Source organism: Saccopteryx bilineata, chromosome 1 (assembly GCF_036850765.1).
Source record: "Saccopteryx bilineata isolate mSacBil1 chromosome 1, mSacBil1_pri_phased_curated, whole genome shotgun sequence".
Taxonomy (NCBI): Eukaryota; Metazoa; Chordata; class Mammalia; order Chiroptera; family Emballonuridae; genus Saccopteryx; species Saccopteryx bilineata.
Window position 1 is genome coordinate 241,247,891 of NC_089490.1, and position 17,797 is coordinate 241,265,687.

Below are 17,797 nucleotides of genomic sequence, written 5' to 3' on the forward strand. Positions count from 1 at the left end.
CGTGCCATAGGATGGAGCAGATAGAAGAGCTGGGTGACTTAAACCCCGAAATTTAAGTGGGTCCTCAATGAGCCTCCTCTTGGTTCCCTTTAGGTTTTCAAGGACACTCCCAGTGTGAGCAGTGAGTGATAATCCAGATAAACATTTTCCTGGTGGGACTCTCTTACCTGTGTCTAACAAAGGAAGTGTAGTTAGCTGGCAAGCACATGGTGAACAGGTTCAAGACTCAGGGGCCCCAAATGTCTGTAGACCTGGTTCACCACAAACTCTTTTAAGGCATTTGAGACAGATGATTTTTATTATTTTCTTAAAAAAATACAAAGGAAATAAACTCTTTAGGTCAATTCAGGGGGAGATAAAAATGGAATTTCAAAATAAAGAGGAAGTGCCTTCTTTGTTTAGGTCATCACACTCAACACCTATAGAGCAAGAATTTCATTGTTATACAGGACAGCCTTGAATGGTGGCTCAGAAACAGTGAGAACAGGTGCTGGACTAACACAGGCATTTTGGCTGTCCTTTGATTATTCTGTCCTGGGATGAACGTAATTTACTTTAAGGACAGATAAGAAAACCCTGTAGTAGGAAAAGGATGAAATGTACCAAACAGCAGTAAAAACCAGCCCTCAGCAGAAGTGTGCCCTTAAAGGGATGGGGCAATACCAAGTAGCTGAACTTCCAGGCTGCTGCACCCCCACCTCTTCCTCAAATAAATAGTCTGGAAATGTAATAGCATGGTATCTCACTCAGCAAAGAAAGTCTCTCACCCACTCCAGGCAAACCTTGCCATGGAGAGATGAGCCCTGACAGGGAGTAAGACAAATATGAAATCACAGGTACTTTCTACTTTGTCCCACACTAACTTCACCTCTGCCCATCTGACTTGTTCTCTGTTTTCTCTCCCACAGGCTTCAGTGCCGAGATAAGCCACACTGGAGTCCAGAAAGACACGGGGAAATCAGGATACTTTTCAAATAGCCACCCTCCTCAGTCTTTCAAGCTATACTTCAGTGGAGAGTGAGGTTCATTCATACTCCATCAAATTCAGGTTATGTCCCTTATGCTAAACTCCATTCTGATACAGCAACCCTGTCCTCACATGGGAGTGTCAACAGATCTGTCCCAAGCCCCAAAGCTGTGACAGGGCTCTTCCCTTTGGTTCCCCCCAGAATGGAACTATGTTGGCATGAGCTGCCTGCAGACTAGGAAAGATATTTATTTCTGGAAAACAGACTAGGATTTTATCAAGTTCACTCAAGCTGGTATCCTTCCAATCCAGACATAGGCTGGATACTGCCCATGTCTGGTAGGTCATACTCACTTTCATCTCTGTAATATATGAGACACAACATACATAATACCCTCCTAAGCACACAGTACGTTGGAAACGACCAAAAAGTGCTGCCTAGAACAGGAGAGGTGACCTGACCTCTCATATCCACTCAGAGTACATTCTCTTCCCGTGAGTGTCCATTCCCCACCCTACTCGGGGACAAGTACTGGCATGAGGGGGAGTGTGTCAAAAAAGGACCAGCATCGCAGCACCGGTGCTTGTAATCACCCTGAGTACCCAGTGAGAAATAGACATTCTGGAAATGATCCTTGATTCTCCTGCAAACTGGCCCCTGGACTGGTCACTAGCTCTGGATGGTGCTCCAACAAAGGTCACTTCTCTCGGAGAACACACACACCAGCGTCACAGCGCTGGGTTCCCATGGATGTCACCACTTCCCAGTTGTCGATGATGGGGTCATAGCACTCGATGCTGCTCAGCAGGGAGTTCCCATCATATCTAAATGGGGAAGAAGCAAAAGGGGAAAATGACGTTCTGTTCCTCTCTATACATGTCCACACTGAGGCTGCCATGTAGACCTCTCCCCTGACCCACAACCTGTCTCTACTCAACAATGTGGACTGGATCATGCTGCCCTTGTGCAGTGGCTCCATCCTGCTTTTAAATACTTACCCTGCAATTGCATAAAGTCTGCCCCGAAGCACTGTGGCCCCCACATAGCATCGTGGGGTGGTCATGCAGGTGACAGCTGTCCAGGAATCAGTGCGAATGTTGTATGCTTCAACGGAAGAAAGGTGGGCTGTGCCATCAAATCCCCCCACTACATAAATATGGTCATTCAGCAGGGCTACTCCTGCACCTGGGGAAAAAGGTATAGCCAAGTTACTAATACTGAACTGAGGATCTTAATTTTAGAAAAAACGTGGTCACTGATGGCTAGCTGAATTCTTGAGCAGCTCAGGGATGTGCACTAGAACCAGACAAGCCTGCATTCATTAGCCCAGCACAGATTATCCCATCTGTAAACCCTCTGGTGGGAGTTGAAATAAGGAAAATCAAAATGGTCCTCAACCCCACTTCCATTAATTCCAAGCCAATCCTCTTCGTTAGCAGAAAAAAAGGAAGTAGAAAAAAGAAGGCAATGAAGGCGGAAGGAAGGGAATTGTTGTGACTGGTTCTGGATCAGAACAGCATGGCGCCTCCTGTGTTAGAGCCCTGTTACTCGCTGCAGGAAGCTTGTGTGTGTTAGACTTTGTCCGCACTCATCCATGCAACATGTGCTAAACACACAAGGCTGTACCAGTCATGACAGACTGCAGGGAAAGAACAAGGACATAAAAAATGAACAAAACAAAAAGGCTTTGCCCTCAAATATATATACTCCACTTGAAGTCTCAGTTGTCTATTCTCATGACGTTAGAAGAAAGAGGCAATGAGGAGAACTGAATCTGACTAGTGTTTCACTGAAGTCAGGTGAAGAGGAAATACAACATTAACTGACTGGCTGTCCTGTGATGGCACCACCACCACACAAGCAAACATGTGAGCACGGTACTGTCCCCTTCCTTAGACCTGGCGGGTCTTACCAGAGCGCTTGGTGGCCATTGGTGTAACATTAGTCCAGTGTCCTGTATGGGGATCATATTTCTCAACTGAATTTAAAATATTTAAGCCATCATATCCTCCTGAAAGACAAGCAGATGCCATTGCAGAAAGAATGACAAATCTTGACAACCATTCCCAATCTGCCTTTCTCTGAGTGTTACAAACTAATTCTTTGGTCACAGTTCTCCCGCAAGAGTTCTAATAATTCAAAGAGAAATCTGATAGTATCCCATGTTCTGCTTTCATGAAAAAGATAATCCCAGTTAAAAAAACTATACTGGGATAGACCAGGGCTTTTAGTTCAAGGTCATCTATGACCTTAATTCTGGTCAGAAGGGATCCCCCCCAAAGGCTGCCACTCCTTACTTCCTCTCCCATCCCTGCCTCCCCGGCTCAATACCTAGACAGTAGATCACTCCGCCAGCCACCACCAGCCCAGCGCCTTCCCGGGCTGTCTGCATATCTCCCAGCATGCTCCACTGGTCAATGTTGGGGTCATAGCGTTCCATACTGGTATGACGCCTGCTCCCATCAAAGCCTCCGGAGACATAGATCATATCTGCTCGGAGTGAACAAATCATAGACTATTAGGGAAGGAGAAATTTCTAATCACTCTTTTCACTACCAATTCCCCACTAGTCCTTCAACTGTTTGGGAGCAAAAGCAAAGTGTTTCTTATGGGATAAGTCACTTAAGTCTTATTGACAAGGAAGAGAGCACAGTCAAGACATATAAAAGCAGTGGGGTTAGATGGAATCCTCAAAGCACTCAAAGACCAGCTGCTGTTCACAGAAGTCCAAACGCCAACTTCCCACTCAGCAGGTTGCAGCCTGATTCAACAAGTTCTTGTCAGTGTGGAAGTGCTGTAAACATGGAACAGCTTTGATAACACAAGTCCACAGGAAAGAGTAGCTGACCTCACCAGTGCCCAGCACATTTCGTGCTCCTGCCAGACAACGGGGAGGTATGAACTGCAATCCAGCCGCAACAGCACGGACACAGCGCTGTACACACCAGGCCTACCTCCCAGGGTGGTGGCGCCGGCAAGGCCTCGGCGGACGTTCATCGGAGCTACAGAGTACCAGACCCCATCCTCCTCTGCTGTGTAGTCTAGACATTCCACCGAACTGAGGCGGGAACGGCCATCATAGCCACCAATGACATAGATCCGGTCGTGTAAAGACACGGAAGCCACATAACGTCTCTTCCGAGTGATGCTCTATGGATTCAGGAGAGAAGAGGTGCAGAGCATTCTGTCACGCAAGCCTCAGGCATCCCTCTGGCTCTCCTTCTGGTTTCTATCTACGACTCCACTTCTTCACTTGCCAGCAGGGACTCTTCAGGCAGTGACTCGTCCAGCCATCTGCCTACTGAACAACACCCTGTTGCTTGTTGTGATGCTCTAATATCAAGCCTTCTGCACACCTGCCTCCTTCCAAGGCTTTCCGTTATCCAATATCTGATTCCTTATTATTACACAGGGCTCTGGGCTAAAGACAGATCCCTCCGTAAAGTGGAAGTTTTATCTCATTGCTAATCAAAGAGCCAAGACTCAATGACCCTAAAAGTCAGGAAGATTGGTCAAAAGATTTCCATGTTTTTTCGAATTATCATTGTTCTTTCACCACTGAAACAGAGATATTCCAAGAAAAAAGATACAAACTTGAATTCAATTTAATAGAACTTAGCACTGAGCCCAGGGTCACAGAGCATGACACTGGAGCGTGCTGGGAGTTGCAGACAGTGCAGGAAGGCACTGACACTGGACACTGGCGTTTCTGAAATCTAACCTGATCTAAATAGTAACTATTTATTGAGTACCTACTTTGTGCATGACACTGTTGGAAGGAACACTATGCAGTTACTAGGCTTTCCTATTTTTAGGGCTAGGTTATTTTTGACCCAGATTCAGGGACTGAGGACATGTGAGCTCTTTTCTCATGACTGGTTCCACCCTTACTTACTGGTAAAAAGCTCCACTCCTGAGTTTTGGGGTCATATTTCTCTACCACATCGATGGGAGACTGTTGGCTTCCGAAGCCACCAACCACCAGCAGCACTTCATTGGCTCCTGAAGAATAAGGGAGAAAAAGGCAGGTCATATCACCATCCCTGGCTGGGTAAACATTCATAGGGAAGTCTAAGTAAAAAGTTCTATGATGTCTTGTTTTACATGGCCCAGAGAAGCAATCTGAAACAGAAGGTTCACTGTAAGGTTGCCTAATGGGAAATTCCTTCTTCTTGAGACTCTAGCTCTTGAGGACCCAAATCTCTGAAATTTAAATTTCTAGACAACATTAAAACTGCAGAAGACAGAACATTCCACCAAACCATTTCAGCCCACGTAGGTAACTGTGGCTGACACACCAACTGAGGTTCTGTGTGCAGGCAGGAGTCAAGAGGAGCTCCCTGCCCTTCTCTGCTTGTAACTCAAAATGGGAGGTTTTATAATGAAAGACACTCTCCTAACCTTGTCTGAAAAAGTTGAGAGTTGTGGCATAAGACCTAAGTGATAAAATTTAAATATCTCTTCTCCGTGAACATTTTTTTTTTTTTTTTTTGCACACGCGAGAGAGTACACAGAAAGGGAGAGAGATGAGAAGCATCAACTTATAGTTGCGGCACTTTAGTTCATTGAATGCTTTCTCATATGTGCCTTGACAGGGGGCTTGGGGGAAGGTGGAGGATCTAGCCAGTGACTCCTTGCTCAAGCCAGTGACCTCTGGGCTCAAGGTAGAGTGACATCAGGTTGAACCTGGGACCTCAGCATCCCAGGTTGACGCTCTTCCCACTGTGCTAGTCCGGCAAAGTCTTTGTATTTTTTTTTTTAATTTTATTTATTCATTTTTTTTATTAGAGAGAGAGAGAGAGAACAGGGGGAGGAGCTGGAAGCTTCAACTCCCATATGTGCCTTGACCAGGCAAGCCCAGGGTTTTGAACCGGCGACCTCAGTATTCCAGGTCGACACTTTATCCACTGCGCCACCACAGGTCAGGCTCTTTGTATTTTTTATAGAATGTTCTTTTCAACTATGTCATGCCACCTGGCAAGAGGCAGTATTCTGCCAAGACACCACCTTACCTAGACGAGCCCTTGTCCTGGGTCCCTGCATCTGACTTCGTAGCTCAGGCCTCAGATGAAACTTCTTCGCTTCATCGACCAGGTCCCTGCACTGGAGACTGCAGCGGATAAAAGGCTGGAACAGGAGCAGAGTGAGCACAGTCGCCGCTGAGCTTGTGAGTATAAAGGGTACATTTATGATTCACTTATAATTAACTTAATATAGAAACCAGTTTCTATAGTCTCGTGGTTCCAGGAGGCTCCTGGTAATAACTACACCGTGGGTTTCCAGAGATGTTGAAAAAGCTCAAGGTTACACTAGGCTACGGGAGATATTCAAGGTCTGGGACCCTGTGTCTTCCATGACTCACCTCAGCATCTATAACATCTGTGATATACCTAGGGGTCAGCAGGGGCATCCGGACATACTGCAGCAGGTCAGGCAGGGATTCTTCTCGCTCCTTCTTGGCGTGCTTCACCCAGTTGATGACGGCCTCAAAGACTGGCTCTTCAGAATCCACCTGTCAGACAATTATACGTACCAGCTCTTTGCTCTGCCCGTCACCGCATGAGCTCAGAGAGTGGCCATGCTTGTTTTTTCCTTCTTGTTCCCCATCCCATGCCACCATTATTTCCCATCTTCCAGAAATAGCTAGGTTCTTGGGTAAACAATCTTTTCAGATATAACTCACTAAGACCAGGAAAAAGATTATAGTTAAATGAGGTAAAACATTTAAGATGGAGAGTGCCTAATAAACCCTCAGTAACAGGCTGGTGTTTTGTTTTGTTTTTTTACAATGACAGAGAGTCAGAGAGAGAGGGATTGATAGGGACAGACAGACAGGAACGGAGAGAGATGAGAAGCATCAATCATTAGTTTTTCGTTGCAACTCCTTAGTTGTTCATTGATTGCTTTCTCATATGTGCCTTGACCGTGGGGCTGCAGCAGATCGAGTAACCCCTTGGGTCCAAGTTGGTGAGCTTTGCTCAAACCAGATGAGCCCGCGCTCAAGCTGGCGACCTCGGAGTCTTGAACCTGCGTTCTCCGCATCCCAGTCCAACAGTCTATCCACTGCGCCACCGCCCGGTCAGGCCAGGCTGATTTTTACTTCAGAATTTTTCCCATTCCTGAACTTTTTTCTGGTCATTTCTAAGGTCATTCTGAAGGAGTGGGGGAAAATCTGTTGCCCTGATCAAAACTGGCTCTTTGGTCACTCTCATGGCTGAGTGCTGTCTAATGGTCTCCAGATTTGCTCCCCACTCCCACCAGGCTTCTCACTACATGGTCAGCATCTGAGCAACTGCTATGTATCAGGCATTGAGCTACTTGAGACAACATCCACAATGACCACCTGGGCAACCCAGGTCTGAGCTTACATGTGACAAAGTGGACAAGGTAAGACACCACAAAAAAAACCAATACTCTCCCTGGAACAGCATCAGGTGTCAGAACATCTAGGACCTTCCAAAGACAATGGCATACGGTCCAGTGTCCCTCCCACCTGCCTGAGTGTATCTGTCCTAACAGACACCTTTCAGAGTGTGACAGTACCTGCAGAAATAAACCATTCTATGTACTTTTCCTAAGAACTGAAAAGACAGAAAATGTTCCCGAATGTCCACTCATTAGATGGGTTTACTGAACACCTACGAAGTGCCAGGCACAGTGCTGGAGGCTGGTTCCTCAGTGGTGAGTGAGTGAGACATGAACTGTGCTCTTAAGTGGGGAAATCACTGTTAAATCAGAAAGAGGACAATCCTGCTTGGGCTATGAAACAGAAAAACACAAAATTTCCTAATTCTGACTGATGGGTCAGGGAAGGCCTCCCTGCAGACGCAAGAGACTGAAGTCTGATGAATGAGCAGAGCTAGCCAGGGAGAGCGGGAGGCCTCTGAGACAGACAGAAGAGCACAGCCCAAACCTAGAGCTGCACGGTCTAATATAGCAGCCACCAGACACGTGTGGCAACTGCATTACATTAATTAAAGTTAAGTCAAATTAAAAACTCAGCTCCTCAGTCACATGAGCCACATGTCAAGTGTTCCAGTGGCTCCTGGGATGGACAGCACAGCCCCAGAGCAAAGTAGCACTGACCGCTTGGGGACTGAGAGGCTGGTGCAGGATGACTGGGGGATGGACAGTGAAAGGTCAGCTGCAGAAGCAAACAAGGGCCCGCCACAGCACCAGAGACTGGACTGTTCTCTAAGACCAACTGGAATCATGAAAAGGTTTCCAGCATGCTAGTGAGTAGGTCACAGTGATGTTGTCAAGGGTCACCCTGATGACCATGTGTAAAACAGTTTAGAAGGGCCAAAAGCTGAGAACCCTTTAAATTGAGGAACCACTAATGTCTGGAAATCCACTTATTTTAAATTCATTTTACGCCTGACCTGTGGTGGCGCAGTGGATAAAGTGTCGACCTGGAATGCTAAGGTTACCGGTTCAAAACCCTGGCTTGCCTGGTCAAGGCGCATATAGGACTTGATGCTTTCTGCTCCTCCCCTCTTCTCTATCTATCTCTCTGTCTCCCTTATCCAAAGGGAGCAAGAGGAAACAAAACCAACAGGTGAACTTTTATCTCATCACTTGGCTCTGCTAGGTATTCTGCAGGAGGAACTAGGTTACAGAACTGGGCCCCTGGAGATGAAGGCCCTGGGCTTCTTTTTTTTTTTTGTATTTTTCTGAAGCTGGAAATGGGGAGAGACAGATAGACTTCCGCATGCGCCCGACTGAGATCCACCCGGCACGCCCACCAGGGGCGACGCTCTGCCCACCAGGAGGCGATGCTCTGCCCTTCCAGGCGTCGCTCTGCCGTGACCAGAGCCACTCTAGCGCCTGGGGCAGAGGCCAAGGAGCCATCCCCAGTGCCCGGGCCATCTTTGCTCCAATGGAGCCTTGGCTGTGGGAGGGGAAGAGAGAGACAGAGAGGAAGGAGGGGGTGGGGGTGGAGAAGCAAATGGGCGCTTCTCCTATGTGCCCTGGCCAGGAATCGAACCCCGGTCCCCCACACGCCAGGCCGACGCTCTACCTCTGAGCCAACCGGCCAGGGCCATGCCCTGGGCTTCTTGACATCAATTAGCTCTATGCTGGATCTCTCACGAACCTCAGACCTACATGCAATAAAAACTGTGCTGAGTCCTGGGATGATGACTTGGAACCGGAAGTTACTGAAGTTCCCTCAGCAGTGAGCACTGCATTACTGCCCAGGGCACAGGTCCCTTCCTTACTCCCTCATCCCCCATGAGGCACTTGGCACCTGGCTCCTGCTCTTGGTCTTCAACCGTTGTCCTTTTTTTTTTTTTTTTTTAAATTTTTAAATTCTATTATTTTTTTTTAGAGACAGAGAGGGATAGATAGGGACAGACAGGAACGAAGAGAGATGAGAAGCACCAATCATCAGTTTTTCGTTGCGACACCTTAGTTGCTCATTGATTGCTTTCTCATATGTGCCTTGGCCGTGGGCCTTCAGCAGACTGAGTAACCCCTTGCTCAAGCCAGTGACCTAGGGTCCAAGCTTTGCTCAAACCAGATGAGCATGTGCTCAAGCTGGCGACCTTGGGGTCTCAAACCTGGGTCCTCCGCATCCCAGTCCGACGCTCTATCCACTGAGCCACCGCCTGGTCAGGCCGTCCCTTCCTTTTCAATCTTATTTAAACCTAGGTTTATTCTTCTTTCTTCTACATAATGTCCTCACTTTGAATAGGCTTGTTACTCTCATTACACTCGATGATAATTTTTATTTTTGGTCTTTCTACCACTGTACTATGAATTCTTTGAAAACAAAAACTGTATTTTACTTCTGGATCCACAGAACCTGGCACTTTGGCTGCTGTGTGGCAGATGTTCGTGACAGGTGTTTTTTTTTTTTTTTTTTTACAGAGACAGAGAGGAACGGAGGGACAGACAGACAGGAACGGAGAGATGAGAAGCATCAATCATTAGTTTTTTGTTGCACGTTGCAACACCTTAGTTGTTTATTAATTGCTTTCTCATATGTGCCTTGACCACGGGCCTTCAGCAGACCAAGTAACCCCTTGCTCGAGCCAGTGACCTTTGGTCCAAGCTGGTGAGCTTTTTCTCAAACCAGATAACCCCGTGCTCATGCTGGCGACCTTGGGGTCTCGAACCTGGGTCCTCAGCATCCCAGTCTGACGCTCTATCCACTGCGCCACCGCCTGGTCAGGCGTGACAGCTGTTTTTAAGATGAGTGAATGGGCAACAAAGAAACCCACCTTCCTTTCAGTCTCTGCTGTATCCACTCTGTAGAGTAGTGATTTTTAACCACTAGGACTATCCATTTCATTCAGGTTCTTTCATTAACTGAAGAACCCTGCTACAGAAACACAGTGACTTCACCCTGCATGTTCCAAGTTTTGTAACAGCTGGTCTTGGAGAAGCCACAGTACAAAGCCAAATCTGTACCTGGATTTCATCACACTTGATTAGCTTTTCCACCTCCCCTTGACTTAGGAGGATGAATTCTTCATGCTGTACCACTTCAGGAAAGTGCTTCTGGCTGAAGACCTCAGCGGCTTGCATCAGATCAACACAACTGTGAGTTTCAGCAAAATCCCTGATACCCAGGCAATTAGAAGGGTCCAGTTGACTTTCTAAGAACTCACAGCAGGCTTGTTTCACACCTAGGACAAACAGACAATGAACACTTCAGGACACTTGATCAGGTCACTTGACCTTGTACACATCTTCTCTCCTCAGTGTCAGAGGGGCCCTGGTCTGCACCTTGGGATCAGGCTGGGAGCTTGTGCCTCTGGGATTCAAACCCTACTTCTGTGTTGTGTGCTACATGATCTCCTCCAGCAAGGCCTTCACAACAAGTACAGCAAAACAAAATGCTTCTACAGACAATGGCACAATGACGCAAAAAAGCCTATAAAACTCTTAGAGAATCAAGCTATAAAACCTATTATAATTCAGCATAATGTACCTAATTTCTACTCTATGTGAAAATTATCTTGTAAATTACATAAATGTGTAAGCACTATGCTGTACGCTGGAAACTAATATAATATTGAACATCAAATGGAAAAAGTAAAAAAATAATATTTTTAAATTTACGAAAAGATTCCTGTGAAGAAAAAGAAAAGGAGATACTAATAACTATCTCATGTTTCTTTAACTGAAAAGTTCAGAGTATAAACTTAATTTTATAGCTCTGCAATAGTGCACGAGCATCGCACTGCTTCAGCCATGTATTAGAAACTGAAAGTAACAGAAACATCACTGGAGATTAAGAAAGCAGACTGGACCCTGGATGGGGCACCATCATTAGCCCGGTGAAAACTTTACCCTTTCATTTTTAAAAATACTTTATATGTTTCAAAAAATTAAATGTACAAAAGATTTCCTATGAATAGTCCCCCTTGCCTCCCTGTCTCTCTGACCATCTCACCTCCTCTACGAGGGCAACGAACAATATTGGTTTCTCGTTTCCTTGAGGGCTATTGTGTATATACATGCAGAAAAACACATGTCATCTCCTCTTTCATTTTTCTGAAAACAGAGCAAGTATAGATGATCACATCTAAAGAGCCAAATACAATGGGATAGGCCCCTTTCTACTGAGACTGAAAACCTGATCTTAGTGCCATGCGCAGTAAACATGAAACTGGTTGCCAAAATTTTCATGATTAAGTTGATATTCTTTGTTTTAAACATCCCAGGGCCACCCTAGCATGAACAGTGGTAGCACTTGTACCTTTCAGTTGGAGCAAACAGGCTGCCGGGAGCAGTTCTTGCACATTTTCCACCGTCACATGCACCGTTTCTGTGTACACAAAGTCCAACAGGATTTCCATGGTAGAGGCAGTTAAACCCTGGATATCGACATAAGGTTTCCCCTTCTCTGAAAGCTGAAAATTCAGTGGGTATAAAATAATGGTTATAATTCCCCAAGATAAAGGCAGCATCACATTTCAAGGAGCCCGAGGGGATGTTAAGAATACATACTGCCCTGGACGGTTGGCTCAGAGGTAGAGCGTCGGCCTGGTGTGCAGAATTCCCGGGTTTGATTCCCGGCCAGGGCACACAGGAGAAGCGCCCATTTGCTTCTCCACCCCTTCCCCTCTCCTTCCTCTCTGTCTCTTTCTTCCTCTCCCGCAGCCGAGGCTCCACTGGAGCAAAGATGGCCCGGGCGCTGGGGATGGCTCCTCAGCCTCTGCCCCAGGTGCTAGAGTGGCTCTGGTCGCCAACAGAGCGATGCCCTGGAGGGGCAGAGTATCGCCCCCTGGTGGGCAGAGCGTCGCCCCCTGGTGGGCATGCCGGGTGGATCCCGGTCAGGTGCATGCGGGAGTCTGTCTGACTGTCTCTCCCCGTTTCCGGCTTCAGAAAAATACAGAAAAAAAAAAAATTAAAGAATACATACTAAATGAATATATATCTTTTTTAAAAATTATGGTCTATTTTCTTTGATTTGTATAAAGCCAATATGACATATTTGTAGTTATTCCAATAGGGGAGAGAAATTATAACCCAGGAGCACACCCTGAGGTGGGTGTCACTTTCCTGGAATATCAATTTTACTGGTGAATAATTTAAAACACTGCTTTTGTATTAAAACAAACATAGATTTAACACAGAATAGAATGCAACAGTTCCATGAACATACCACTAGTGTTCAAGAGTCTTGAAGGTAAAACGCAAAATTTTAATAAAATATCATGCTTGTAGAGAACCCCATGGGTTCTCTGTCCCTCCAGACCCTCCGGAACTACCCAGGACAGTCTTAACCTGTCCCCAGACCACATCTGCTAATGACAACTAGGAACACGCTGGTCATCTTCAGGGACCTTCTGCTGTGACATTGTCTGAATACAACTGAGTTGTTTGATACTTTGCAAGATATTGGGTTGACTCAATTTTGGGATTACTGAATCATTGGTGGTATATTTAGTCTAGAATATATCCCTGGAATTACAAGTACTAATTACACTTAAAAATAAAGACAAGCCTGACCAGGTGGTGGTGCAGTGGATAGAGTGTCGGACTGGGATGTGGAGGACCCAGGTTCGAGACCCAAAGGTCACCAGCTTGAGCACGGGCTCATGTGGTTTGAGCAAGGCTCACCAGCTTGAGCCCAAGGTTGCTGGCTTGAGCAAGGGGTTACTTGGTCTGCTGAAGGCCCCCAGTCAAGACACAGATGAGAAATCAATCAATGAACAACTAAGGAGCTGCAATGAAGAATTGATGTTTCTCATCTCTCTCCCTTCCTGTCTGTCTGTCCCTATCTGTCCCTCTCTTTGACTCTCTGTCTCTGCCACAAAAAAAAAAAAAAAAAAAGAAAAAGAAAGGCAAAACCATCTGGCATTTTCTTGCTTGATGTCAATTAAAAATAAAAAGACTACAAACTAATCACTGATAAGAACAAAATAAAAGAATTCTTTTACAGAAGTCCACACTAAAGTCTGAATGTGCAGAAAAAGAGAAGACAGAGACTTTCTTCAAGCGGAGCAGGAAGAGGATGCACTACTAGTAATCGGCCATCAAGTCTTCCTCTACTCACACTGCAGGCTCAGCAGCAGCTGGGTGGCACTCTCCTCACCTAGCTGACTGTCAGTCAACTCCTGATGCTCCTGGGCAAATACTGTGGAGGACTGTATAGGACGGGGATCTGTAATGTTATATTATACAAGATCATTTAAAATTAGCCTGGATTAGCTGGAAGGATCTGTCAGGTTTCCACATTTTTCCTCCCCACCATGTGACTGAGCACTGGCTCATAGCATCATAAACTATTCTGCCTTTAAAATTAGGTCACAGAATATAAAACCCACATTTCAGAGGTTGAGGGGGCAGAGTAATTAAAAACTATTCAGGCTTTAGAGTCAGAAAAGTTAGGATTAAATCCCACCTCTACCAGTTACAAGCCATGTGACTTTGGGCAGGTCATTTAATATGTGAGACCTTGTTTCTTCATTTGTAAAATGAGCTGGTAACATCTAGCCCTAGGGTGAATAAGGCATAATAAACACCTAACAAAGTCCTGGCCAATGAAAGGCAGCTACTGTCACTATTATGATACACCTCTTCTTCTAAGACCAGCAGCAACATCTTCACTGAGGTGACAGAATTAATGAAAGAAAAACTAGTGGTTAAAAGATTTTTAAGCCCTAGCTGGATAGCTCGGTTGATTACTACATTGCCTTGATATGCAGAGGTTCCTGATCAAGGCACATACAGCTACAGATCGATGTTTCTCTCTCTCTCCCTTCTACCTCTCTCTAAAAATCAATAAATTAAAAAAAATTTTTTTTGTATATTGGATTAAAGGTTTTGAAAAAATTTTTTTAAGATTTTTAAAAATTGTTACCGTAATGAAATATTTTATTTATTTATTTATTTATTTATTTATTTATTTATTTATTTTTACAGGGACCAAGGAAGAGTCAGAGAGAGGGATAGATAGGGACAGACAGACAGGAACGGAGAGAGATGAGAGGCATCAATCATCAGTTTTTTTGTTGCCGTTGCAACACCTTAGTTGTTCATTGATTGCTTTCTAATATGTGCCTTGACCGCGGGCCTTCAGCAGACTGAGTAACTCCTTGCTCGAGCCAGCCACCTTGGGTCCAAGCTGGTGAGCCTTTTGCTCAAGCCAGATGAGCCCGCATTCAAGCTGGCAACCTCGGGGTCTCAAACCTGGGTCCTCCGCTTCCCAGTCTGATGCTCTATCTACTGCGCCACCGCCTGGTCAGGCTGAAATATTTTAGGTATTGGTATACCGGAAAGTGGTGTACTCAAAACTCAAGCTTAAAAAAAAATCAACATAATTTATTTAAAAATTAAAAATCAGCTCTTGTCGGGTAGCTCAGTTAGATAGTGCATCATCCTGATACATCAAGGTTGTGGGTTCGATCCCTAGACAGGGCACATATAAGAAGCAACAAGAATGTGTGCACAACTAGGTGGAACAACAAATCGATCTCTCAAATCAATAAATAAATTTAAAAAAATTCAAAATCAGCCTGACCAGGCAGTGGTGCAGTGCACAGAGCATCAGACTGGGATGTGGAGGACCCAGGTTCGAAACCCTGAGTTCACCGACTTGAACACGGGCTCATCTGGCTTGAGCGTGGGGTTGCTGGCTTGAGTGTGGGATCATAGACATGACCCCAGGGTCGCTAACTTGAGCCCAAAGGCCGCTGGCTTGAAGCCCAAGATTGCTGGCTTGAAGCCCAAGGTCACTGGCTTGAGCAAGGGGTCACTCATTCTGCTGGAGCCCCTTGGTTAAGGCACATATGAGAAAGCAACCAATGAACAACTAGGGAGCTGCAACGAAGAACTGATGCTTCTCATCTCTCTCTCTTCCTGCCTGTCTGTCCCTATCTGTCTGTCTCTCTGTCTCTGTCACACACACAAAAAAGAAAAAAAAAATCAAAATCAGACTTTACCCTGGCTGGGTAGCTCAGTTGAATAGAGCATTGTCCCAATATGCCAAGGTTGTGGGTTCAATCCCCCCTGGTCAGTGCACATATGAGAATTAAACAATGAGTTCTCGATGTTTCTCTCCCTCTAAAATCAATAAATAATTTTTAAAAATCAGACTTGAGGTCTTGAAAACTGAAAAAGTTGCAGCGCTGGTAGAGACTGTTCCATGGTTCTGCAGCTAGACGGGTTAGGTTCTCCTAAGTCCCTTCAGAGACCTCTGATGACCCTCCCTGACCTGGGTTAGAACAGGCCCTAGCCCTGCCCAGTAGGCAGTTCCCTGATCCACACTGCCCTGTTCATTATAACCCTTTAGAGCCTGCCATGTGGAGGATAGCTATGTATGTTCCCTTAATAAACAATGATAATGATGGACCTGTCAGCCTTTCTTGGGTCTCTCCATCCGGGGAAATGTTCCCAACAGTGCTGTTCTCTATTCAGCTTTCTAAGAGAATCTCATAAGACATTGATTCAATAGTCTTACTGTATGTTTTAAGTGTCTCACCAATTACTAAAGTAGCCTTTCTTCGTACTTTTTGAACACTTTATCTCTTGTCAAGCCAACCTTTTCCTAATCTCTTTTGTTAACTGCTTCTGCCCAGCTCAGCATCTTTTCATTAAGTTCTCTTCCTCTCGCTTGAAATCACTCTAAAATCCAGATCGGTAGAGTGAACACCAACCTTCTTCACATACTGTTAAAAAAACTGGGGTGAGGGCTGAACCCTGTCCTTCCCTCCTCCCTATTTCCCCCTAGCATTCAATTTAAAATATTAAACTCTAGGAGGAGAAAAGAACATTTTAAAACATTAAGTAAAACCCACAGCTGACATTAGTGTGTTTCACCACATGCTGTTCCAAGCATTTTATATGTAATTTTCTCAAATAACTGTTACAATAACAAGATTATTATGTACTACTATTACCCCTAAATGTTGAGGTGAAGCAACTAAGGCATGGATGAGTGGCAGATCGTAGCCAGAGCATGCCCACCAACCACCATCCTGTCAAACTTATACTTTTCTCCAGTGAAACGAGACCATGACAAGGGTATGTATCTTACCTCACTGGTGAACATGGCACAAAAGTAATCGCTGCAGGCGGCCAGCACGATCCGGTGGGCAGGGAAGTCTTTCTGTTCCACTCTCAGAGTCACATCACACAGGGTATTACTCTTCCTGAGGGAGTTCATTGAATTGAGGATGGATTTAGCATGCGTATTTGTCATGATGTCCTTGGGGGCCATCGTGCCTCCCATTAAGCAATGTGGAGAAACAGTGGAAGGGGTCCTTGGATTCTGGAAACAGGAGGAAAAACAATAAATGAGTCTGGAGGAATGGGGATCAATGCAAGAAGTACTCCCTTGATTGTTGACAGGCTTTTTTTACCACATATTTTTTTTTCTTCAATGACAGCTTCTGGGGAGCAAAATGGGGGCCATTATTAAAAGACTCTATTTTACTTGGAATCCAAACCTTTCTGAAATACCTTAAGAAAAGAAAAACCATAAGCATCCACAACTCACAACTATGACTGAGTAGCAAAAACGACACCCTGAGTTTTCACTGCTGTTTGCTGCCAGCATATTGCTGGGTAATGACTCTCAGCAACCCTTTCACCAGCGCTGCAAGCCCACTCGCCAGAAGCAGAGGTGAGTCAGCAAAGCAGATGATGCTTCTGAACGTGGGTGCAACTCTGGGGAAGCAGGAAGGTCTGAACAAAGCCCATCTGCTGTGAAGATTTTCGGGGCGCTCTCAGTGGGCTTAGCCTGGACCAGCTGGCACCATTCAGGGTTAAACTGAGTCATCCCAGTACAGCGCGGGGTTGGCCTCGCTGGGAAACGCCAGCACCTCCTCCCGCCCCAACTTAAAGAGACCACCGTAACAGGGGTCCCGCCGTGGCAGATTCAGGAGCAGCATCCGATTCCGGACCGCGTACGGTCGGAGGGAGAAGACGCAAATCCCCGACACCTGGCACGGCAGGTGGAGGCCCCAGGAGCGGGGCTGACAGCCCTCCACTCAGTCCCCTCAGCGGGAGCCTGCGTGGGGGCAGGGCCTGAGGCGGTGCGGGTGGGAGAGGGGCCACGGCCTCCACCCCCTCAGCTCACCTGTGCCCCCCTTTGGTGAGGAAGAGAGGGGGGCTTGCGGTCAGCAGGCGGCTCAGGAAGAGCCCAGGCACCGCCGCCGCCGCCCCAACCCTGAGAGTCTGGAGCCGTCACACTGTTTGGCTCTATTCGTTCCGCGGCCGCGCAGCATGATGACGTTTAGCCCGAGGACTGTCCCTTTCCTTCCAGGCGGCGTCACGTGAGGCGTGACCAGTAGGACCCGGGGGCCTGTGGATTTGGGAGGGTCGGGATGGGATAGCGGGTCGCAAGTGCCCCGGAGGCGCTCGCGGCTCGC

The 17,797-nt window shown here is 46.2% G+C and overlaps 1 protein-coding gene across 1 annotated transcript; it reads right to left on the reverse strand.

The window, feature by feature from the left end:
• Nucleotides 1-269: 269 nt before the first annotated feature.
• Nucleotides 270-17,662, reverse strand: KLHL12 (kelch like family member 12). Its single transcript, XM_066239547.1, has 12 exons — nucleotides 17,506-17,662; nucleotides 16,462-16,695; nucleotides 11,677-11,830; nucleotides 10,383-10,600; nucleotides 6,331-6,480; nucleotides 5,981-6,095; nucleotides 4,864-4,970; nucleotides 3,923-4,118; nucleotides 3,300-3,458; nucleotides 2,881-2,979; nucleotides 1,967-2,153; nucleotides 270-1,792 (listed from the first exon to the last, which is right to left on the reverse strand). The coding sequence occupies exons 2-12, from the start codon at nucleotides 16,654-16,656 to the stop codon at nucleotides 1,666-1,668; spliced, it is 1,707 nt and encodes a 568-aa protein (XP_066095644.1). The 5' UTR covers nucleotides 16,657-16,695; nucleotides 17,506-17,662; the 3' UTR covers nucleotides 270-1,665.
• Nucleotides 17,663-17,797: the final 135 nt, after the last annotated feature.

What these genes read in the sequence shown, in the direction of transcription:
- KLHL12 (XM_066239547.1), bottom strand. Translation starts at nt 16,656, where the DNA reads ATGGGAGGCACGATGGCCCCCAAGGACATCATGACAAATACGCATGCT. An exon ending in CAGATGTTATAGATGCTGAG is followed by an intron (nt 6,096 to 6,330) that starts GTGAGTCATGGA and finishes CTCCTGTTCCAG; the next exon opens with CCTTTTATCCGCTGCAGTCT. An exon ending in AATGGCCACCAAGCGCTCTG is followed by an intron (nt 2,154 to 2,880) that starts GTAAGACCCGCC and finishes CTTTTTCCCCAG; the next exon opens with GTGCAGGAGTAGCCCTGCTG.